The sequence below is a fragment of the Dipodomys spectabilis genome, unplaced genomic scaffold (genome assembly GCF_019054845.1).
Source record: "Dipodomys spectabilis isolate Male_0828 unplaced genomic scaffold, ASM1905484v1 ptg000081l, whole genome shotgun sequence".
NCBI classification, from domain to species: domain Eukaryota; kingdom Metazoa; phylum Chordata; class Mammalia; order Rodentia; family Heteromyidae; genus Dipodomys; species Dipodomys spectabilis.
Window position 1 is genome coordinate 6966977 of NW_024870758.1, and position 26281 is coordinate 6993257.

Below are 26281 nucleotides of genomic sequence, written 5' to 3' on the forward strand. Positions count from 1 at the left end.
CTAACCATATCAGTCATTTCTGAATTTGTTTCTAAGGAAGACAATCTTTTCTAAATGAATTCTAGGAAAGGACCCTCTTGGAAATCATGAAGCTGGGTTTTATCTATATTTCAGAAGAACCCAGAGTAGTTTTTAACTCATAAAAAGTTCTTCATACTTGTTCAATCAAAAAGCATATGGAACATATAAATTTCTCTCTTTGTTTTGCTAGTTTAGTTCCTAAAAGGATTAGGATGCATTAAAGTGGCTTTTACATCTCACTTGATGTATGGACAACTCAATAAATGTCACATTATAATAATTCTGGAAAGGTGAGTCATCTGCCAGACCACAAATAGAGAATTAAGTATATATTTAGCTTCTCTCTCTCCTTGGTAAATTGAGAATTGTTCTCCTCACCACCATCACAAAAAGCCCACTCTTAACAATGGAAAACTGCCAACAGATTTTGTAATGCAACCATATTTTGTAACAATATATTTAATTGAGATGTCAAATGACATTTTTCTTTTTACTGTAACCATTAAATTTTAACCACAGTTGTGGTTGTACATTATTTGGCACTATTTCAGAACACTGAATAAATTTTTCAGAAAATTATTAAATGGACTGCATTTTAATAAGATCATTATACAAGAAAAATATACTAAAGGAAGAGAAATATTTTTGACAAGGGCAAGATTTTAAAAATATTATCTTCATCATTGCCACAGTGAGATATATTTTACAAAAAAGTTTCTCTGGGAGTCTTTCCTTTTTCTTCTGTTTCTTGCCTCTTTTTAAGAAATACGTTTTTAATTATAGGACTAAGTGTATTATTTCTTATTTTAGATGTGTGTGCATGAGTGTGTGTGTGTGTGTGTGTGTGTGTGTGTGTAATCAGTCTGACTCATTCAAAAGAAAAACTAGGTTCATTTTTCAGGAGATTTTCAATATTTTTACCAATTAAAAGGAGAAAATGATAAATATATAAAAAATAAAATTTTGAAATCACAAGTAAGATGTTCGAAGAGCAAATACTGCTAATGAAATACTCAAGACTTACAACTTGAATAACATAGGCAAATTAAATGTTCCTGTCATAGTTAGGTTGAAATTGAGTAGAAAAATGTTCAAAGATATATATTTGGGCAATATGTCATGAAGTAATCAGTTTATGGTAAAAAAAATAGTCTGCTTATTTCTTTTACAGGAGTAACTGCAATGGGAAATTTATTTGAATCTATGTAATATTGTAGGATTGATGGGCACACATATCAAAAAGTGATAAATGTAAACTGTTTTCATATAATGATACATCTTCATTCGGTAGGAAAAGTTCTATCTCTTTAATAATAAAAGTATATAGAATATTGGATTTAAGTGTTTTTAAAAGAAGGAAAATATTGTTCATGATGTTGGTAAATTCAGTAGCAAATAAGAATTTTCCATCTGTTGAAGTCATCCTATTACATTATTGAAGAACAGCGAGTAAAGGCCATCAAAATCACAATTTTCCATTTTTTTTGTTTGACAGACTGTGTAGAAAATTTGAATAGATGAGATCAATATGGCCAAGGTAACAATGGTTGAAATTAATGGACAGATCTGAGGGTTAATAAGACTTTTCATTTTTTTACATATTTGAAAATGTCTACAATAAAATGTTTAAAAGGGGCAATAATGGTATGTAGCAGCACGTAGGCCCAGAGTTCAAGCCCCACAACAGGCAAAAAAAAAAATGGTATGTAGCTCTTACCTGTAGTCTCAACTACTCCAGAAATTGGCATGAGAAATATTTCTGTCTGAAGCTACCTCTAGATAAAAATCTAGTGAGACCCCATGCCAACAAATAAACCAGGAGTGGTGTCATGTGTTTGTATCTCAACTATACAGGAAACTGAAGATAGGATTGAAAATGAAATCCTATTTTAAAAGTAACTAAAGCTTAAAAAATGGTAGATTAACACACCTCCAAATACTCAAATCAATCCTCTATATCATCAAAAAAGATTAAAATAAAAAATATTATATATAACATATTTTGGTAACAATATACATTTACAACTTTTTAAGTGTTTTATATTTTAATTCATATTATTTCAAATGAAATATTTTTATTTTTATTTTACTAACATATCCATCAACAATTTAAAATAGGACTGAAAAACTAGAAAGAATTAAAATGAAAAGTTTGGCTTCTAGATAATTCAGAGTAAAAGTAAAGTCTTTCACACCGATAATATATACATAATTAATAGTCATTAAACTTATTTTGCATCAGATTTGTTATCTTTAGAACAAAACTTATCTGTTATTGGTTCAAACATTGGTAAGTCAGAAAAATTTAATGTGTTCTAATGTCTATGTATATTGTAATTGAATAAGAAACCACTTTGAATAATTAGTTAAGTCTATAAAATGCAGTCAATGCATAAAATGATCATTTTACTAATATCATTTCATATTTGGGGGGGCAGACAAATAAAGAGGATAAGAGAAAGAGAATGCAATTAATAATTCAATGTATAACCTACAAAATTAATAAGAGTGAAAGAAGAGGTGAGTAGAGGAGAATTAGTGACAATATTGAATGGGTAACATTGCTTCAGATGCATTGTATTTATAAGCTGCTTTGTTAAATGAGAAATCCTTTGTATAACTAGTTAAAGATAGCAAAAAATAAAATTTTAAAAATTCTATAGGGTTGTTATACCATTCTTATGGGGTGGAAAACTACAGAAGGTTTAATTTTTACTTATGTGTGTCAGATTGATTTGCAAAGTATGTTGGATCACCCATGTATACACATAAACACACAACAATATTTGAAGCTTGAAAAAAATAATACGTATCTCTATTAATATACCATATTTTATTCAGTATCGTGTATTTATAAATTATTTAGAAATACAGACTATTTATATATTTATTTTATTTATTTTCTGTCCAAAGTGGAACCTGGGATTTTTAGGGGTCTTTGTGAGTTCTGTATCATTGTCAGTGAACTGGAACATTGGTGGTAATGGGCTGTTTATACACTGTAAATCTACTTTCAGTGAGCTGGAAATGTGGTAGATAATAGGTTGTTTATGGTTTGCAAATCCGTTCAGTGAGCTGAAAATTTGTCAGATAATGGGCTGTTTATAAATTCGAAATCAATATTCAGTGAGCTGGAACTATGTTAGATAATGGGCTATGTATGAGTTGTAAATCTGTTTCTAGTGAACTGGAAAGATCTTATATAATGGGTTGTTTCTGAGTAGTAAATCCATTCCAGTGAGCTGAAAACATGTTGGGCAATGGGTTTCTTTTGAATTGTAAATCTGTTTTTTGGTGAACCAAAAACCTATTTAATAAATGATTCTTTACATGTTATATGTCTGTTCTCAATGAGCATGAAATATGCTAGAACAATGGGTTTATTTTGACTAGAGAATCCCATTTTACAGAGCTAGAAACTTGTCATCTAATAGATTCTTTCTGAGCAGGAAGTCTATGTTCTTTAAATAGATAAAAGAAAACACTTCTGCTTACACAAGTGTGGTGCTTTTCATCTATTCACTGCATGTTCTGTGCTGAATGATGATTCTCATCCAGTGTAGCTAATGGAGTGGAAAACTACTGAAGGTTTATTTTTAGTTATGTAGTGTCAGATTGGTTTGTTGAGGATATTGATTTTGTTCCCTCTTTACCAAGTACTCTTGGCATTCGAGAAATGCTATAAAACTTGGGAACCACCAGCTTTGGCTTCAGTGGACTTACATTCCAGTCAACATATATGAAGAAAACAGTTTTTAAAACTGTAATTACAGAAAGAATACAAGCAATACAAATGGGCTCACATACAGAAGAAACGTGTGATCTGAGTGAGAAGAAAATATAGAATGACATAAAAACATTGAAATATTGACCAAGTGCCAAAAGGAATGTTGCAAATCAAACCAACCATGTCCCTGCTCCCCCCCCAAATAGTATATTAACATTAAGAGACTAGTAGGAAAATGGACCCTTAGATACAGAATAATAAAAATTAAAAGTTAAAAAGATAAGAAAAGTCCCTTAGTTTGTGAATTTATTTCTAACCTCTTGACCAACTTTAAAACAAACTCATACTATCAAAAATTTTATTTTTTAAAGAAAGTTAAAATTTTTGTTTTCAGGAAATATTTGGAGAGATAAATGTGCATTCTATTACTAGTGATTTTTTACATGAATAATTACTTTTGCCAGTGTAATACATACATGATATTATTTCCCAAATAGTCTATATTATTAGAAGTATTTTAATAAAAATCTAAAGATTCATTAGTATTTCTTAAAGCAAACTCTCCTTTTCTTTAAAAAAATTCTAAAGCAATTTTAATTAGGATCATCATCACATTTATTAGTAGGTGCTTATATTTCATTGATTTTCAATAACTTTAGGAAATCTGTTAGTTTAATATCACACTCCCAATAATTTCACACAACTCTTTTATTTGCTTTATTTTCTTTGTACTTGTTGGTCATTACAAGTATATTGGCAGTTGAACACAAAAATTATATTCCAGATGCTTATATACTATGTAATTTTCAAAGCTAATTTCTCTATAACAGCCTTCTAGATGGGCACCTGTATTTTATGCCTGTAATCCTAGGAATTCAGAATGCTGAGGTTTGAGGATTGTGTGTTGAAACCAGTCAAAGCAGGAAAATGGATGAGTCATGAGACTCGTCTTTAATTCACCACCAAACAGTGGAACTCTGTCTCAAGTGGTAGAGCAGTAGCTTTGAGCAAAAATCCTCAGGGACAGCACCAAGCCCCTGAGTTCAAATCTCAGGACTGGCACCAACAATAAAAACAAAAATGAAAACTCCTTCCACAGCAAACAGACTTCTACTTGTATGTGGATCAGGGTTTTGCTAAGCTGGTTGTACAGCTTCCATTATAGGTCAACATTTTGGCTAGTCTCATATTTTGTGAGATTAACTTATATCCAAAAGACTTTGGTTTTTCTGTGTTTTATTCCTTTGGTTTACTAGATGTCCATTTTACAATAGTTTTCTAGTAAAGATAGATCAGAATGATAAACATTTATTGACCGTGTAAATTTAAAAATATCTTTTCATTGATTGATAATTTGGTTATGTGAAGAATTCTATTTTTTTCTGAAACTATGAATTGAAAAACAGTGTCCTTATGTTGTCAAGAATTGAGTTTTATACCAATTATTATTTCTTATATCTTTTTCTATTTCTTTATAAGGAATAATTAACTTTGTCTTTTCTTTTACCAAGCATTTTCTTGACGTTCAGAATTTGCTATTTTGTTAGCTCAAATAAACACATAGTGAATTTCTTCATTGAAGAATAACATCATTTAATCTAAAATGTTTCTTTATATGTTTATCTCTTCTCACTTGTATGTTCAATTTTGTGTTCCAAAATGTGAAGTATATCTTTTTGACTAATTTCTAGTTATTTATTCTTTGTTTTATTTTAAAAATATTTTTACGTTTAAGTTCTTCAACTTTCAACTAAAGTTTTTCACTCATATTAAATATTTTACTTCCAAAATTCTTTCCAGTTTACTGTTTATGCTTATTTGTGCATGCATATTAATTTTTGTATGTATATGCATCCTTAGAATATCTTAATTAAATTTTAAGAGGCATCCAACTTCCCGTGTTCTCCATTTCTTTAGTTTCCTTTTTGTCAAGTACTTGGTTTTAGTTTTTGTCTCAAATTTGAAGCATTTTCTGTCAGTCTGTGATTTTTGGACTGGTTCCATATTTTACATGGCCATTATTAAAAGCTACATACGTATTTCATTAGATATTGGTCAAATATTTTCCACAAGCTCTTCAAACCTTCTTATGAATAATCTCAATGGCAAAGTCTTGAGGTGTAAACTCTAAAGTGAATTAATTTCTCAGTAGAAAAACTCTCTGGTGTTCTACCTGGACCAGTAGTTGCACTCAGACAGAGCAATGAATTGAGAAAGACTTGGAAATTTGAAGTGTTTCATTTTAGCCCTGTTACTCCCAGAAGCCTAGAGAGTCTTAGAAGGCCTACAGGATAACTGGTTCATTTCTGGTTTCTCTTTATCCCTATGTTCACTATTAAATTTACTGTTCTCTATTTTGGTAGGACTTTTACAAATCTTACAATAATAATACAAGTTTGTTATTTCTCATAACTATTTTTTCTTTGTAAAATTGTTTATGTTTTCACTTCTTAGTTTAATTTTTAAATTTTTATTTCAATTATATTTAGAAAGAACAAGCAAACAATTGCGTGGTGTTGTACTTTTGATTTTTTTAATATAATCATTCATCTCCCTGTTTTGTTAACTTGTAAAATTTACTGTTTCTTGTTCTGTCTCATTGCTAGAGGCTAATGTTAATTTAATCAGTTAATAGTGATAGTTATATATGCAAATATTGAAATCATTTAGCTACCATTATTAAATAATTCAAAATGATAAATAGATGTTAATTATTCAGTTTCAGTTCTTAAGATTTTTCTTGTTTTTGACATTAATAAGTAAGTTGTATACTGGATAGAGAATTATATATATATATATATATATATATATATATATATATATATATATAATACAAATTGAGAAAAAAGAGAAATTGCAACTAGAGCATTGTTAAACTGTAGCTAATACAAGGATAGAAGCCATGTTTTCAGGTTGAGTCCAAAAGTCAGTTAGCAGATTAAGTCCCATTAATGAGATATATAAACAGTGCTGAGCTAATTACTCTTCAATAGCTACCCACTCATGAAAATTTTATCTCCAAAATTATTACCTCTTTATAGCACACATATTTCATATATATATACATACTTAAATAAATTCATATATTCCATATACATATATACATATATTTCATATATAAACTACTTCATATAATATATTCTAAATGTAATTTACTTTAAATTACCCTAGGTTGTGAGACATATAAAAAAGTCAATATGCTAAATTATATAAAATACTGGACAATATATAAAAAATAAGTCTAGAATCCAAGCTAGACTGAACAGTCTATATAAGAAGGTTGAATTATTACCTCAATATTCTGTTTAATTATATCTTCCTGATTACTCTGTCATCAATGTAAATGTAACTCTGACCCTTCATGAAAAATATTATATTTGTGTATATTAGTGTAGGTGGTTTTTGATCAATAAGAGATTAAGAAAATATAAGAGCCACAATATATTTTAACCAACCATCAACTGGAGTGGTTCATTTCACTTGTCTACAGTCATTACTGGAAAAATAATAGGTAAAGAAATTGGCTGTCCATATTTGTATAATTACACTATCTCTGGTACTTGCATAATACATGGTGTCATATAAATGAAGGAGAATAGTAAAATAGTCCGGGAATTAGATAATATTTATTATTGCAAGGAATCTCTAGGGATGGAAGAGTTAGAATACAAGGGAAGGGAAAATAAGGGAAATAATTCAATTATACTAACTGTAAGAAGTAAGTAGGGCACAATATAAAATCATGGCAAATAAAATGTTAATTTTTAATATGGCCAAATCCTGGAATTTATATAAATTATTTTTAGTATTAATAAAAATATATTTCACTAATTAAAAAGTAAAAATTTTGTTGGGATGGATGCACCATTTTCACACAAAGAAAAAAGATTCAACAGGAAAGATCCTGAAAATTCACATTATTCCCTTTAGAACATTATTTTTATCTTGGAAGTATGTATTTTGAAGTGAAATTCATGGAATATTCCCTGAGGTCTAAAATACCAATTTTTAGAGGTAAGCTTTCCTGCCGGGAGAAATTTAGAAAAATTTTATATAAAGACAAGAAAATTCTCAGTGTATACATGTTATGTGATGACAAATGCCTTAAATTGCCATATTATCAATAACGGAAAAGTTCAGTGATAATAACTTCTAATAATGAACTATTAGTTTAGATATATATGATTTTCACTTGGATGAAGTATAGAAGTTAAGAAAATATAAAGTGGGGGGCTGGGGAGGTGGCTCAGTGGTAGAGTGCTTGCTTTGCATGCATGAGGCCCTGGGTTCGATACCCCAGCACCACATAAGCGAAAAGAAAAAAGCCGGAAGTGGCGCTGTGGCTCAAGTGGTAGAGCGTTAGCCTTCAGCTAAAAGAGCTGAGGGACAGCGCCCAGGCCCAGAGTTCAGGCACCACGACTGGAACCTCCCCCAGAAAAAAAGAAAATATAAAGCGGGGCGCCGGTGGCTTATGCCTGTAGTCCTGCTGCTCAGGAGGCTGAGATGTGAGCATCGCAGTTCAAACCCAGCCGGGGCAGGAAAGTCTGTGACACTCTTATCTCCAATCAAATACCAGAATATCGGAAGTGGCACTGTAGCTTAAGTGGGATAGTGCTTGCCTTGAGTTGAAGAGCTGAGAGACAGCGGCCAGGTACAGAGTTCAAGCCCCATGATGGACAAAAACACCCTCCCCCCCAAAAAAAAAGAAAATATATTAACTTTTTAAAAGTAAAATTTTAAGTAAAATATCATGTACCTCTCAGAACCTGAGAGGAGACTATGTAATACTTTAAACTCAATCAATCATATGGCGTGTTATATATAAGAATCACTGCATTTTCAATCAGGCATGAATTATTGTCTTAGTGTTTGATTTTCTAAAATTGTTTAAAACTCTTAATAGCTCTTATGAAGATAGTAAAAACAAAAGTTGGGAGTAAATTTTACTGCCCAGGTCATGCTGGAAATCTTACCATGGTTACACCACTGTCCAGTGTTCAGCTGCCCTCAGAGAAGTGGCTCTCTCTTATTGCTAAGGCCAGGATTCAGAAACAGCCAATTCAAATAGCACACACTGCATTTACCCCTGAGGTACATGGGCTGTGGATGATGTATGGATAGTTCTTGAAAATAAAATCATTCTTATTGTCTGAAAAGTACAGAATAGCATTGCTATTTCAGAAAATAAGATTTTTGTGGATGCCAAGCATTGAAAAGGAAAACCCTGAAAGATTCCCAAATTGCTGCAAACTCTTCATTATCTAAAACAAGTCATAGATTGAGAATAAAAGTAATTCCAGGTTTTCTTTTGTACCTATTCTCTCTTTAGCAACTTTGAAAAGAGAAAAAGAAATTATAATAACAAAAATGCGAAGGTGGAAAATGTTTCCTTTGAAAAAATAATTATGTATATATGCATATTTCAAAACACAATCCTGATGTACTCAAAAATATGCTTAGACCATTGCTCTTTGAGACTTATTTAATGAAGAAACATTGACTTCATCAAATTATAAGCAGGTACTATTGAGAAATGGACAGAGGAATCTAGTCTGTTTAATAACATTCAATTGCTGTTCATCTCTAGGCTTAACAAGAAATAAAATATATTACAAAATCATTAAATTCAAATTGTAAATACCTCGTCACATATTTCTCTCATGATTGAATGTTAGAGCACTGTGTGTTGGCTTTAAACAAACAGAAAACATGTGGAAAATAAATTCTGCTATCTGGAATGCATTTGCTTTGAAAAGATTTATCTCTCATAGCTGATCAAACATAGCAACACATTGTTCTTTCATAGGCCTATAATTTTCATACAGCAGATACAAATTTAGAAATTATCATCTCTATATTTCAGCAACCAGATCAAGATTATTAGATAAAGAATCAATATTTTCTCATGCTTGTTATACAGGTTAAAGAGCCACAGAGTCAATACTTGAATAACCACTTCAACTACTATTATGATACCGAAGAATAGCAGGAAAATGTGTTTATATGTATTACTCTACAGGAAGACCATGATATGACATAAACTGACAATGTTGAAATGCAAATGCTTCAATTGAACATTATTTTTGTTCATCAAAAATTGAACTAAGTTGTCAAATATTCCTTCTCCCCTGACACTTAAAACAGCATGAAAATTTGAAGATGTATTCATATTTAAGTATTTCAGAAAGAACTCTATTTTTAAGTAGTTTTAGAATTCATATTGCAAAACATTAGAATTTATACCTAGGGACCACCATTTTTCTCTAACATATACTTTAAGGAAATAGTAAACAACCATATATTTATAACTATCAGAAGTCAAACTTCTGATAAATGGTTAAATGCTTTCAGATATATAATTCTTATTTTTCTCTTTAGTCATAATATGCTTCAGCAGCTAACCATGCCCCTTTTATGAAATGACACATTGGAAATATGTCCACTTTTGCAACTGTATGATAAGCCTGCAGATATATTTCAGTTCCAAGGCCATGTTCAAGATAACATCCTACAGGCAGGTTGTTTATACATGATAGCAAGTTCTCTGAGAAGCAAGGCATTACATGTTCCATTTGGATCATGGGATATAAAATGCATGGTGAATATTCATAGCAGGTCACCAGATTTATACTCTTATAAGAATAATATTAACTAATTTTACTTTCTGGCTGATCTACAGAGAATGTGTGGTCTTTTTCAATATCATGTCTGAGTGAACATATCTGCAAATATATTAAGTCTTGTGGATTTTTATTTATGTTGTGTTTGTCTTCTTTCATTCCAAATAATTACTTCCAAGAGGAGAAAAGTCCTTACTATTCTTTCTCTTTCTCTCTCCCTCTCTCTCTCTCTCTTTCTCTCTCTCTTCTTCCACTTTCTCTTTTTTTCAATCTCTCTAACACACATACACTCATCAATAATACCTTCATTCAGCTTACTTTAACTTACTTGCATATTGGGAAAAACTGGATGGTCTCTCAGTTTTTAGAGGGCTGTCTATATATGAAAATGTTGGTGTGTTAACTCATGATGATTATAGAAATGTCTTAGATCTAATTGTGATTTTTGCTATTCTTATAAGATAAGGAACATGCTTATCCATTTTATGCTTAGAAATTATAAAATTCAATTAAGCATCTTTGGTCATTATGAAACTAATATTTAAAAAACAATGCATATCTTAGCTATGGTGAATAATGTTGCAATAATCTTAGCTGTGTTGGTAGCTTTAGTATGGCCTTCTTTGTGATCATTTGGGTAAATGCCAAAAGTGGGATTGCTGGGTCATAGGGGAGCTCTATGTGTAGTGTTTTCAGGAACCTCCATATTGCTTTCCAAAGTGGTTGAACAAGTTTACACTACCACCAAGAGTGCAGTAAGATTCCTTTTGGACAACATCCCCTCCAGCATCTGTTGTTATTAGATCTCCTCATTATAGACATTCTAACTGGGGTGACCAGCACAACTATGTTTATTGCAGCATTATTTACCATAGCTAAGATATGGAACCAACCCAGATGCCCCTCAGTAGATGAATAGATCAAGAAAATGTGATATATATATATGTATATATATATATATATATATATGAATTCTATACCACTCTATTTGTTAGAAAATGGAAAGACTTGGAAAAAAATCATAGTAAGTGAAGTAAGCCAGACCCAAAGAAATATAGGTCCCATGGTTTCCCTCATTTACAATAATTAGGATAATTTTATCAGATGGCCAGAAAAGCTCAAAAGCTATGTACATATGACCATCTTAGATGATGCTAAGTGAAATGAACTCTGATATATGGACACAAGAGGTCTTTCTTTATTGTTGTTGTTTTTAATGTACTATGTGAGTTTTTATTTCCTTGTATGTTTTTCCCTCTATGGTTTATCTCCTGCTGTCCCTACAGTTGATTTTGTTACCCTGCATTTCGTATATACATTTGTCTAATTTGGGGAGGGGAAGGGAAAAATAAAACACTGAAATAAGGACACAAGATAAACCATTGCAATAAGGATACCCACAAGACAGTATGATAAAATTATCCTAATTATTGCAAATGAGGGAAACCATGGGAACAATATTTATTTGGGTCTGGCTTACTTCACTTAGTTTGATTTTTTTTTTCCCCAAGTCTTTCCATTTCCTAACAAGTGGAGTGGTATAGAATAGATCACATTTTCTTGATCCATTCATCTACTGAGGGGTATCTGGGTTGGTTCCATATCTTAGCTATAGTGAATAAAACTGTGATAAACATAGTTGTGCTGGTCACCCCAGTTAGAATGGCTATAATCAAGAAATCTAGTAACTTTACAACTTCAGGGGGTAGGGGAGGAGTGAGGGAGGTAAGGAAGGGAAGGGATGGTGGGAAAATAACAAAGGAGGGGCTAACAATGCTTGATGTACTCATTGCCTTACTTCTGTAACTGTAACCCCTCCGTAAAGCATTTTACAAAAAAATAAAACTTGAAAAAAAGCAATGCATAGTGCTCTTAGTACCTTGGCTTTAGTAGTGAAACTACTTAAAGCCATTTTTCTTGTTTTTTTTTTTGGGGGGGGGGGGTCGGTCTTGGGACTTGAACTCTGGACTTGGGCACTGACCCTGCACTCTTTAGCTCAAGGCAAGCGCTCTACCGCTTGAACCACAGCGCTACTTCCGGTTTTCTAGTGGTTTATTAGAGATAAGAATCTCACGGACTTTCCTTCTTGGGCTGACTTTGAACTGCGATTCTCAGATCTCAGTCTCCTGAGTAGCTAGGATTACAGGCGTGACCGGCTTAAAGCCATTTTTTTTTATCGTGAAAATACTGTACAGAGGGGTTACAATTACATGGGCAAGATAATGAGTACATTTCTTAACAAGCATTGTAGCCTCCTCCTTTGTTTCCCCTTCCCATCCTCCCCCCCCCCACCCCACCCAATCCTCCCCGCTCCCCCGCCCCCACACACCAAAGTTATAAAGTTCGTTTTTCAACATAACAATTTGTACATCTCATTGTTGCAATGGGTCCACCTGTATCCCTATTTAAACGATTTGTTTTTCCCCTTCTCCTCCACAAATTATACCGACATGACACACAGTGAAAGCAGGGGTTATATTGTGGGGGAGGGACATACAAAGCAACAAAGAAATAATCTCATAAATGCGTTAGAAACAATCGCATGAAAGAAAAAAAAAACATTTGAATGCATATCTTAGGGTTCATTTTTAAAGCCATTTTTCTAAAATGACAACTTTTATCTGTCTGTACCAAGTTTATTATTATTAATTTTTTGACCTGGGCTTTGAACTCTGGTCCCTGAGTGCAGTCCCTAAAGTCATTTATACTCCACCACTTGAGAGACAAAACCACTTCCAGATTTTTCTGGGATTAATTGGAGATAAGAGTCTCATGGATTTTCCTTCCTGGGATGGCTTCCAACCATGATCCTCAGATCTCAGCTTCCTGAATATCTAGGTTTTCACGCATGAACTATGAGCACCTCGCTTTGAGGTTTGTCTTTCTTTCTTTCTTTCTTTCTTCTTTCTTTCTTTCTTTCCTTTCTTTCTTTCTTTCTTTCTTTCTTTCTTTCTTTCTCTCTCTCTCTCCCTTCCTTCCTCCCTTCCTTCCTTTCTCTCTTTCTTTCTCGCTTTCTTTCCTCTCTTTTTGGTCAGTCTTGAACTCTGGGGCCTGGGCGCTGTCCTTGACCTCTTCAGCTAAAGAAGAGTACTCTACCACTTGAGCCACAGTAATACTTCCGGTTTTCTGGTGGTTAATTGGTTATAAAATTCTCACGGACTTTCCTGCCCGGGCTGGCTTTGAACCGCGATCCACAGATCTCAGCCTCCTGCGTAGCTAGGATTACAGGAGTGAGCCACTGGTTCTCGACAAGGTTTTTTTAATATCTTCACAAAAATGTTGGTTTGAAATGTATAAGGTGAGAAAATACTAAAGGAGAAACTGTTATTTCTATTAGAGACAGTCCCTTTTCCAGGTAAGAAACCCCAGGAAACATGCATTCTCTCTAATGCAATGAATCTGCAACTCCTTTCCCTTGAATTCAGATAAACCATATTTTTTAGTTCCATGCTCAATTTCTTCAAGAAAGAACATAAAGATACATTTCATCAGAAATTGAGGCTCTGAGGAGATTGATTAGTTTTAAATAGAGCTGTTTTCCTAGAAAATAAGGTGACTTGCTTGCTGTAATCTAAATAGCATATGCATTCTGCTTAATAAAGGGAAGAATAATGTTATGAGCTTGCTGTTATTCCCCATGTGTGTGTCTAGATAGGCAAACAATAACCACTAATTGAATAAATGTATGAATAATGAAATGTAGAGAAGCTCCTTCTTTGAAATGAAGTAAGGGTGCCTACTTAAGCTACAATTGTTATCATTTAGATAGCATCTTTTGCACATACCCTTCCAACATTCTTCCTGCAACATGAGACAACAGAATTGGTCCTTTTAGTTTCCACACAATCTGAAGAAAACAAATATTACCTGAAGAGCATTTCCTACATTAATGTAAACCTGCCTTTGCCAAGGCTCCCATCAAAAAGGTCTGCTAAAAATGTCTATTTTTCTCAATGAAACTTGCATTGGTATGTAAGGTGTAATTTTAACTTCAGTTGCTTCTTCATATAATGTCTTAGTGGCAAAGTATATACTTTAGTACACTGACAGTTTTAAAATATTGTTACCTTTATTTGCATAACTTTTGCAAGCAATCCCCTTTCCCTCTTCTCCATAATCCCTTTTCAAGTTTCATGGTCTATTTTCTCTTTTGGGCATACAATTCAGCCATAACCTATGGGTTTTTCTGACACTAAGAAGTGTATATTATTTCTCTGTTCTCTCAGAGTATACGCTTTGTCACTCCTTTGTGATATCCATTGCATTTTGTCTTAATATTTTATACTTAGGTGTATGTATTACTGTCTTCTATTTCATAAAAATGGTTAAAAAAAATCACAGGGTCCTGGTGGCTCAGGCCTAACTATTCCAGAGGCTGAAATCTTCAAAGCCAACCTGGGCAGGAAGGCAAAGTACAAACTGTGGATTTGAATTGTAGATTCTTTGGTGGCTATTATAGCCACAAGGGGAATATATTGTAAATGATAGCAATTCACTAGATCTTTTTTCATTTTATTTTATTTTTTTCTGGGCTTGCCCTGTGGCTTGTTCTCGAGGTTTCGGCACTGTTTCTGAGCTACAGTATGCATGGCAACGAAGATAAGTTTTTTGGGTTTGTTTTTGCTTCAACTAGCATGTGAACTTCAGGCCTTATACTCCCACTGGGCTTTTTCACTCTCTAACCATCTTTCTTGAGCCATGCTTCCACTCACTTTTTGAAACTTTTTTCCTGAATCATTGAAGGCAAGAGTTTAGAGGAGTTTTGGAGGATCTGTCTCAGCTAGCTTTGAATCTCTATCCTCTGATCTTACTCTCTTGAGTAGCTAGGATTATAGGCATGAGCCATTAATGCCTGGCAAATAAATCTTTCTTATAATCTAGAATATTAGAGTATTTGGCCTCAAAGGCATAGGTATACTTATTATGCATTTTTTCCTTATTTAAATAATTTTCTTAAGTATGTCTTAACTGTAGGCAACAAAATCAAAATAGATTTATTAATGGAGATTTATTCTCATTTCCTTTTTTGTACATGACTCAAATTGACTGTAGTTAGTTGTCAAGATGATCCTTAGAGAGTCACAATATATTATAAATTTTAGAAATTTTATAGCTAAAAATTATTTCCTTTGATGAAAAAAATATTTTCCATATAGAAAACTTATCTCAAAATATATTCTTCACAGTATACAAAATGTAAGTTTTTCTTCATATTCTTCTGACGTATAATTTTAAATATGTGTACATATTTGGTGTAAAATATTTATCAGGCTACAGTTTGCTTTATAAGTAAAGACATAGTACCTCTGAGAAATTGGGAAAATAGAGAATGTTATAAACTTGTCTTGGAAATTAGCTCACAATTATATAATGGGGAATAGCAAAGGTAAAATTTCCGGATATGCTCTATTATAAAGTTAAAGACCCAGTACTAAAACCTATTAAGCCTATTCATATGAAAATAGTTCTTGAACTACCATACACAGAATGTGATTGATTTCTTACTGTTAAATCCTTTGCTAACAACATATATCGTCTCACTGAAATTTATCAATCTGACAGTACAACTAAATTCATTTTTCTAAATGAATAATAAAATCGAGAGGGTGAATAACATGCTAAAAGATATAGCCTGCAAATGGTGAAGAGGAGGGAATGGTTTGAATCTAGATGGAGATCTTTGCTCCAAAATCTGTATTTTAAATTAATATCTCATATTGCCTCTTATAAAAGCTCAGTTTTGTATTTTCTCCCACTAATGTCCACCTCAGTACAACCAAGGAAATAATATAATTCAGTCATTTTCCAGGCACATGGAGTTTAAGGTGAGTCCTTTAACTACCAAATTATAAAGCTGACATGGAGAATTCATAATAAATTATTTTATTTAAATAATAATTAATAAATAATTAATAAATTAATTAATAAATAATAATAAATTATTATTATTATTATTATAAATGATGAGTTCTGTTTTTGAAGAGAAGAACACTAGAAAAGAGTATATGCAAGATACTTTTGGTTTTAGTTTTCTGGGTTTTGTTTTGTGGTCTATGGATTGAACATGAGATCTTCCACAAGGCTAAACACATGCTCTGCCACTGAACTATATCCTGTCCTCCCATTTAATACTTTTCTAAGTTATTCATATAGGAAAAAAATGGAACAAACCAGGCTCCATTGGCTGACACCTGTAATCCTAACTTCTCAGGCTGCTGAGATCTGAGGACCATAGTTCAAAGTCAGCTAAGAAAGGAAACTCCTGGAGAACTCTTATCTCCCAATTCACCACCAAGTGAGAAAGCATTAGCTTTAAGCAAAGAAAGCTTGTGGACAGCACCTAGGCCATGAGATCAGTTTCTGAGATCAGAAAAAATGGGTTAGGCGTAGAGGAAGTTCAAAACAACTTATGTAGATGCAAATAAGAAAATGATGAAAACACGAAACACACTGGACACTGGGCATTGGCTTCATAGGGATTCCAGGTGAATTTCTAAGATTCTCAGTCTAGACAAATGAAAGGGCCTTAAAACTTCTTCCAATTTCCTCCAGGTAGTAAAGGGGTGAATTTAGGGAAAAAATTTGGTCTAATCTTAAAATAATAAGTATCTGATCAGGATTAGAGGAGTGAATACAACTAATAGAAACATTTGTGATTAATTGGATTAACTTATTTGATATTATGCAATGCCTAAAAGTGAGTTAAATGGATTACAATTTGGGACATAAGAAAGTCACTTAATTGAACTAAGTCAATGAAACCATTGTGAATGAGATAGAGATTTTGCAAGTAAAGCAAGTAATGAAGAAAGATTAGCCTATGAGGTTGCCTATGGATAAAGAAAATCGTATGGAATAAGTGGTTCAGGTAATATGAAAATAGGGAAAGTTGAGTTCGATCCTGATTGGGAAAAAGTATAATGACATTTTAAAGAACAAATGTAGAAATTGCTTTGGTCTTCACATACGAAACTTATTTTGATATGTTGATTGTGGGTTGACATTGACATATATAAAGTAAATTTCAGTACATGCCTGGAGATTTCCCATTAGTTTAAAAAAATCTAGGACATTTGGATTGGTTGGAACAATAAATTAAAAAAACCACTATGAATCACCACAATGATTGAGTCAAATGAAAGAAAAGTATATTCATTAGTAAGAAGAATGTTTTTGTGGGAACTACATACTCAGAAACAGGAAACGTGGAAAATAGCTTTTGATAATAAGGGTAAGTTGTAGTGAAGGCATTAAAAGATTTATCTCTTAATTTATGCATGATTTTAGAAAATGATGTGGCCCATGGAGAAATAATTGAAGAGGAACGTGGGAAATGTTGAGAAGTAATTAGACTGCAGGTTTGAAAACCAGGCTAAGAAATACAGTAGGATATGCTTAATAAAAGAAAATCAGGTTGTGTTAGAGGAAGAAACTAATTTTGGTTCTAGGTAGTGTTTTAGATCCCAAATATTTTCAAAAAACAAAAACAAAAAAAGTTATTCCAACTTTTGGGGTGACTGAGAATTGAATTGAATTAAGGCATTGATATGAATAATGAAATCACTAAGAAATATTTCATGTGAAAAAGAAAATGAAAATGAAAGATTTGGGTTTAAACTAGTTAAAGAAATGGAAAAGGACCACGGATCTAATATGAAAGTATAGGATAACAATTCATCAACATGTCAGCAAAGCAGAGAACTACATATTACAAATGGTACTTTGTAAGCATCTTAAGTTAATGAGATTTGGAGATTTTACTGTATCTTGACATACCTTTTAGTCTGTTCTACAAGAATGACAATCTAAGCCATCTACTCTACTAAGTAATAGATCCTGGAAACAAGGTTACAAAAAACAAACGAACAAATAAAAAACTTTGGAGTGTAATTTCTTTACTTTTAATTATGTTATTCTTAAAGCTATCTAATTAAAACTCAACCAAGGAAAATTTGTGCATGAATTCCTGTCCTGGGAAAAATTCACATAGTGATTTGCTTTAGTATAAAGTATTTTAATACTTTGATTTTTTTCTCCTTCTCTACCAAACTCCTCCCTCTTCATTTTTTAGGAGTGAATTATACTGAGAAGCTATGAATAGCAGGCTGATGGTAGAATTTGTAAATACTGATGTCTGGTACAGTTCGATAATTCTTGCATATAGTCTGAAAACCTGAGCACATTTTACTAGAAATTGAAATTTCAGTTTTTTTGAACAACTGGCAGATTCCAGTCAACTTTCAGTTAGGAACTTTAGATTTGCTTATGTCCTTATGTAATTCTACAGATGCTCTCCTATTTACTTAAGAAAAGGACTTAAATTCACATCTTCATGATTAAAATTAAAATTCATAGAATATTGATTTCATCTACTGAATTCCTGGCATAGATCCCTTAAAAGGAAACAAAAGTTCTAACACGCAACACATTTGAATTACTCCCTATAAAAATGTTGCTTGTAACGATATGTCCCAGAATGTTTTCACTTTAGTAGTCATTTACTGTTTATTCTGTTTAAGTCAATAACACAAAAATATGGAACATCCAGTTCTTCAGTCCTGTAGTTTACACAGAAACTTGGAAAAATTAAAAATACAGTAACAACTAACATGAAGGACTTGTTAGGATAGCTTAGCATTATTTTCAAAAGTGTGAAAAACTTGTACTTTTGAAGGGGTCCGTGGCCAATCATTCTTCCCACTTTGTTATTCTATTCCCCATTAGCTAATTCTTCCATGTCTCATTTTTTAAGATTTATTTATTGCTATCAACTGTAGATTTACATACAGTTCATGGATAATGTAGCATGAGTGTTATAGTCTTATACTTTGTCAAGAAATATTACACAAAAAAATCAAACAATAAAAATGACTTTTAAAAAGCCATCTAACATCTAATTGTATCATGTAGGAATTTCTGGTGGTCAGAATACATATGATCCACAGAGATATTCCTGCTGCTCTTCAACTTGTTTGCTATCTGTCAACATTTCTTTGAAACAGCATGTAAATTTCCAAGTTTCATTACTATTTTCATGTTTCTTTTGTTTTCTTTTTGTTTAATTCATAAATTGTTTTCTGTTCATTTATTTGTATTTTATTTGTGCCTTTTCACTCTGACTACACTATAACTTAAACTATAATACATACACTGTTTTCAATGTACCTTATTAATAGGGACTGTATTTTTCATTTGCAACAGATTAACGTGCTTTTTAGTGAAATTATTGTTATGCATATAACTAGGCCTTTTGATGTCATAGTATTCGTTTCTTTCATAGGGTTTTGTCATTCTCTTTGATGTACACTACTACCCTCCCCCCCCCCACAAAACCTTAGAAAATTCAGATTTATTCCTTTCATTTTAATTTTTGGATTGGTGTTTTATTTTTCAAAACTGCCTTTCTGACAAATCCATAGTTGGGGAAGATGAATTTACAGATTAAAAATAATGATAATAAATGTGTTATTTAAAAATCTCTCTTCCAGCTTTTTTGTGTCTCTGTGGGGTCATAATTGTTTTAATTAGATGGCTGGCCCTTGAACTGTAGCTTTATCTTTCGCGATTCAGTTGTGGTTTTGTTCCATAGGATATATATATGTATATATATATATATATACACACATATATATATATATACACACACACATATATATATATATATACATACATATACATATATATATGTGAAAATTTGTAACTTTCTAGCAGTCATTCACTCTGGCTGCATATAGAAAAGCTTTATTACTAACTTGCTACTCTATTCAAAAGCCTTGCCCAAGTCCGTGGTTTAAATCCTTGAGTAGCTCTGAAGTATATAATATGAGAGCCCCAAATCTGATGTTTCTCCATTCTCTCTGCTGTGAATTTCTGTTTATTATTCATAGAAAAGTCTATTTTGTTTCTTTAGATTAGCAGTCTCTTTGATTTACTTTTCAAAAGTATGTTATATCAATGACTACTATGTATGTGAGAGTCAAAGACGTCCTCAAAGTTAGCAACAGTATCATAGCCATATCTCTTGTCTCCACATATAAAAAATGTGACCCAATGAATTTTCATATGTTCATACTGTGAATAGCCAAGGGTAAGAAAGGAGATAATTACACTTAATTTAATCATACCTAATAATCTGTAGCATATTATAAGCACATTATATATATATATATATATATATATGTTAAATATATAATATATTGAATTGCCTTTAATGGTCCTTGTCATCCTTTATTTTAACCCTCAAAGCAAAAACAGTTCATTTACATAAATCTTAAAATTGAATATAAAAATTGTTGTGTGACATTTTCAATAGCTATTTTCTTTGCTGCTTTGTTACATTTTATATTTGTTTTGCTTTTATTGGGGTTGGGTGTCTAGCAAGTGAAACTATAAATTGTCCCACAAATTTCAGGGGTAGTATTACAATGGTTAAACAACTTCTGGGTAGGGACTAGGTGATACAAGGAAAATATTTATAAAGTTTCACCTAAATTATGTATAGTCATTTCCATTTTTACGTTCTAGTCAGACTGTAATACACTACTTCTTATCTGTAATTATAGTAATAGTTTCTGATTATATGTCACACAATGCACATGTAGAAATAATTGAGGACAAACCAAGTTTATCCTTGATGATCTGCATGCATAGTAATGTAAAATTTTAAATTAAAATAATGGTTATTTTTAAGTTCTTTATATGTGTGTGTGTTCTTTTTTTTGAAAATAACTTTTATTTAACCACAGATATGTCTTGTTATGGTTTGATTCTCTGATCACTTCTTAGATGAGCTATTAAAAAAGAACCAGTAAAAGCAGATAACATCTAATAAAAAATATCAAAGCTTTTGAGGGCACTTGCTATATTTTTGATACTTAATCATCAGTGTGAAATATGGATATCCTACTTTCTATCTTTAGATAGTGAGGAGACACTTTTATCTGACCTTCAGTGCTGAGATTTATATATACATATATAAATATTCTTATAAAATATTCTCAATAATTATGAGTTGTTTTCCTATTTTAGTAGTGAGAAAACTGATTCTTAGAAGCTCATAGAATATCACAGAAAGGTGGGATCTGTGTTGCAAAGCTCCACTCTCCATTTTTATTTCTCTCATTTCTTTCCTGCACAGGTAGGTTACCTGGTCACTATAGGGTTATTAATTTTACTTGCTATGATAATGGCTGGGAGGATTAGAATGCATTTGGATGTTTATATATTTTGATTAGTACCTTTGAGATTATTTCATCACTGTTGAAAGATGATTAGAAACAAAGTAAAATTCCTCTGGAATTTCTGACTTCAGACAACCTTTATACTTAATCAAATGATAAAAGACTTACCTTGTTACTTTTTTTTTAACTCAGGGCTTTGTACTCTGTATTTGAGCCAGAGCTCCACCTTTTATAGTTTAAGTTAATTTTTTAACTGTAGAATACAATCATTGGAAAATCAGGTTTTTAATATTACATTCCACCCTACCAGCTTAATCTCAAACCTTCTACGAACAGGCTCCTTAATTATATCAGTCCTTGTCTGTCAGGTGCTTTATTCAGTTTTTGCACCAAAATTTCCAGAGCTAAGATTCCCAATGTAGTTTTTACTTTTGAATAAATCTTATATATTCTTGAAGACACCAAAATATTTGTGTCTGTAGACTCTAGTTATTTACCATAATTAGGCATTATAATTTAAAAGCATTTTGAATATTTACCAATTTCTTTTTTTTTTTTTTTTGGTCCGGTCGTGGGACCTGAACTCTGGGCCTGGGCGCTGTCCCTCAGCTCTTCAGCTCAAGGCTAGTGCTCTACCACTTGAGCCACAGCGCCACTTCCGGCTTTTTTCTTTTTTGCTTATGTGGTGCTGAGGAATCGAACCCAGGGCCTCAGGCATGCAAGGCAAGCGCCCTACCACTGAGCCACCTTCCCAGCCCCTTACCAATTTCTTTAAAACTTAGAATAGTGTGTCAGTGTGAACAAAGTTTTCTAAGGAAAGTAGCCTCTATTTAAGCATTTATACCTTACTAGAAGATAGTTATATTCTCAACTATTGAATCTTCTCTATCTTATCTTTGATGGTTGGTTCAATTACCTCACCAACACGTGTCAAACACTTGAAGGTTAATTCTAATGTACAAACTGCTAACATAATGACATTTTCATATTGTATCACATTCATATCTACTGACATATTTTGATCTTTGAATGGATTATTTATTTATGAATGGTCAGTTTCCAGACATAATCTAATCTTTAATGTGCTGTATCCCACCCCCAAATTCTACCAGTTAACATCAATATACCTCAAATCAGAAAAATCTTAAAATATTGCAAGCTGTCAAATATATTGTGATGAATAAATTCTTCTAAATATAATTTTCATTAAAAGTATAACATTTTATTACTTGTAACACATAAAATAGCTTATTTTCATTGAAATAGAAAGCACATTGCTTATTCCTTAGTAAATGTCTACCATATGCCCAGACTTGTATAATGACAGTATTTGTGTTTGTCATTATTTCATATAAAAAAATTGTTGCTTCTAAAAGAAATAAGTTCAAACACTCATTCACACTTATAGTTTCCTTCAGAAGGTACTTGTGTATATTGTCTGTTTCCTCATGCAGAATATTAAAGAGAACTGTTCTGAAGGGTGGAGATTCATAAATATAGTAATTTTATTTTTCACATTAATATTCTTAAGTAAAACTGTTTTTTCCTCCCCCTACCTTGTTGAGAAGTGATAGTGAAAACTACAGTGACTACTAATATAGTTCAATGCCACAATGCCAAGAAATGCTGAGAATAAAATTTTATTATAGGCAGAGGCTGAGGAAGAGGGATTAGAAGTTCAAAGCCTGTCTGTATAATAAGTCCATAACTTAAAAAAAAACTGTAAAAGAGATATTTTCCTATATACTTAATGAAAGTGAAAGTGGATATGTATTTTTGTTTGAATAGCTGTAAGAAATAAACAAATACTCATTAATTAGAATGGTAAATCTTCTAAATTTCTAGGATTAGGAAATACTTGCATGGTTGAATGAATATGTTTATACACAGATGACACAATGAATCACCAGAACTAATCAATATTTATCAAAAAGGAAATGACTAAATAAAACATGTAACCTGAGTACAGAATTAAATACAGTATACACTTAGAAAAGAATATGATGGATCTATTTGCACTGACACAAAAGCTTTGCTACATATTATACATAAGTGACAAAAGCACCTAGATGAATAGTACATTTAGAAATAAGTTGTATAATTAAAAATGATATATACATACTTGGGAGTATATATAGAAGACTCCAGGCAAAGGCAACTGTCAATTATGGGTAAGATAATGGGAATGATAGTAATAGCAATAAGAATGACCTTCATTTTAATTCTATACTATCGAACACAAATTTATACCGTATATTACATTTAAAAAATAACTCAAAGGAGGCTGGGAAGGTGGCTCAGTGTTAGAGTGCTTGCTTTGGATAAAGAAGGCCCTTGGTTCAATTCATCGTCACCACATAAGCAGAAAAAGCCGGAAGTGACGCTTTGGTGGCTCAAGATCTTCAGCCTTGTGCTGAAGATCTGAGGGACAGCGGCCAGGCCCAGAGTTCAGGCCCCAAGACTACCACCACCACCACCAACAAAAACAGATTTCAAATAGTTGAAGTAAAAGTGTGGAATATATGGAAATCACATAAAGGGAGGGGGAAGAGCAAGAAAAAGGAAAATAATGGCCTTAGACACATTACATGATAAGAAAGAGGTGAGGTCTGGCAAGGTGGCTCAGTGGTAGAGTGCTTCCCTTGCATGCATTAGGCCCTGGGTTCGATTCCTCAGCACCATATAAACAGAAAAAGACGGAAATGGCCCTGTGGCTCAAGTGCTAGAGTGCTAGCCTTTAGCTGAAGAGCTCAGGGACAGCATCCACGACCCACAACCGACCAAAAAAAAAAGGCGGCGGGGAGGAATAATGTACAATACGAGGCTTTGAAATTAAATTTAATTCAATAACCTCTATAATAACATTTCCTCATTAAATTCATATTAAAAATATAAGTAAGCTGGTTAGTGAGTGGCTCACACCTATAGTGAATGGCTCACACACCTTCTTGTGTTTGCATGTGTGTGTGTATGTGTGTGTATACACTTAAATGATGCTAGACAGTTGTCTAAGAAAATATGATTAACATAACTGTGAGTCATCTATTCTTAAAAAAAAAAAAAGTATAATTTCTTCCATTGTACAATCAATTGTCATAGTTTTATACTGAAAAATTACTTTCCAAGAATTCTATTTCATTATTTGTAATAAACACTGTCAAATGTTAACTTTCATAATACATTGCTAGCTTATGTTAGCAGTTAATTGCTTCTTTGACATTTTGGATATCCAGAAGATATAGACATATTCATTTTGAAACAAAAACTCTAGGAGATCATGATTGCCAAATACAATCTCCATTATTATTTCTCTAATAATCCAAATGGTTCTCATTTCCATAAAACTACTTAAAATCAAATTGTTGTACTTACTTTCAACAATTACTTGTCTGTCTTCCCAGTTATCTTTAATAAGCTGTATATTTCCAAAGTGTGCATCGCTGTAAAAGATTCGGTTGGTACCTTTCTTTTTCTGGCTATAGTCAAAAGCCAAGGCAATGACGTTCTTGAAGTAGTGTGGATTTTCATATGGTCTTATTGGGGAATTTAAATTGGTTTCATCAGAAAGATGTATACTTTTTAATATTGTTCTCCCTGAATAGAGCAAATAGCCTTCATGCCTTAAGCAAGTAACTCCATCCTCTGCCAAATATCCATGGGCACATGCACAAGTTCTCCGGTAATTTCCTCGATAAAGGCAGAGTTGCTTACAGCCACCATTGTCTTTGGCACAAACATTGGTCCCTAAGGAAGGGGGAAAAAAAGCATACACAAATACACATGTTTGTTTCCACTTTGATTTTCAAATAGATTTTTCCATGAAGAAATATTGGAATTTAATATTGACTAATATTTAGTATTCTGACTTTTATTTATTTTAGAAAGATCAATAAACACTAAAAATTATTTTTAAAAATCACACAAGTTGGGGCTGGGAAGTTGGCTTAGTGGTAGAGTACTGCCTCACATGCATGAAGCCCTGGGTTTGATTCCTCAGTACCATATAAGCAGAAAAAAGCTGGAAGTGGAGCTGTGACTCAAGTGGTAGAGCGCTAGCTTTGAGCTGAAGAGCTCCGGGACAGTGCCTAGGCCCAGAGTTCAAGTCCCATGACCAACAACAACAAAAAAAAAATCACAGAAATTAGCTGAGGGATGTTGGTTCATCCCTGCAATCTTAGCTTCTCAGGAGGCTGAGATCAGAGACTCTCAGTTTGAAGCCAGCCATGGCAGGAAAGTCAATTGAGACTCTTCTCTCCAATTAAAGACCAAAAACACCATAAATGGATGATATGATAAAGCAATAGCTTTGAGCTACAAAGCTCAAAGAATACCCAGGCCCTGAGTTCAATTTCTAGAATGGGCACACACACACACACACACACACACACACACACACACACACACACACAAACACACACACACACACACACACACACACACACACCAGAAGTTTTTCTGTAAAGGAATGAAATCCATTCTATTTCCTCACAATCACTATAATTTTCCTTTAATAATTTGGTGCATACCAAGATATATAACAATCTTTGGGAAAAGCAACCAGCTCACTAAAACATAGTGAATTCACCAAATATCTATGCATGGCTAGATCTACATAACTATCTATTTTTTTCTATTTATCTATCAATTCTATTCTGTCAATTTATCATTAAAATATAGGTGTACTGCTTTGTTTTTTGTCTAAAATGTGCAAACATTCAAGAAATTTGTACTCT

At 32.5% G+C, this 26281-nt stretch overlaps 1 protein-coding gene across 1 annotated transcript in view; it reads right to left on the reverse strand.

Annotated features, from left to right (window-relative positions):
• The window catches only part of Lrp1b (LDL receptor related protein 1B), a 1466647-nt gene that overhangs the window by 398957 nt on the left and 1041409 nt on the right, over nt 1–26281 (reverse strand). Inside the window, 1 exon segment of the mRNA XM_042683428.1 lies at nt 24921–25292. Within this exon segment, the coding sequence (XP_042539362.1) occupies nt 24921–25292 (372 nt within the window).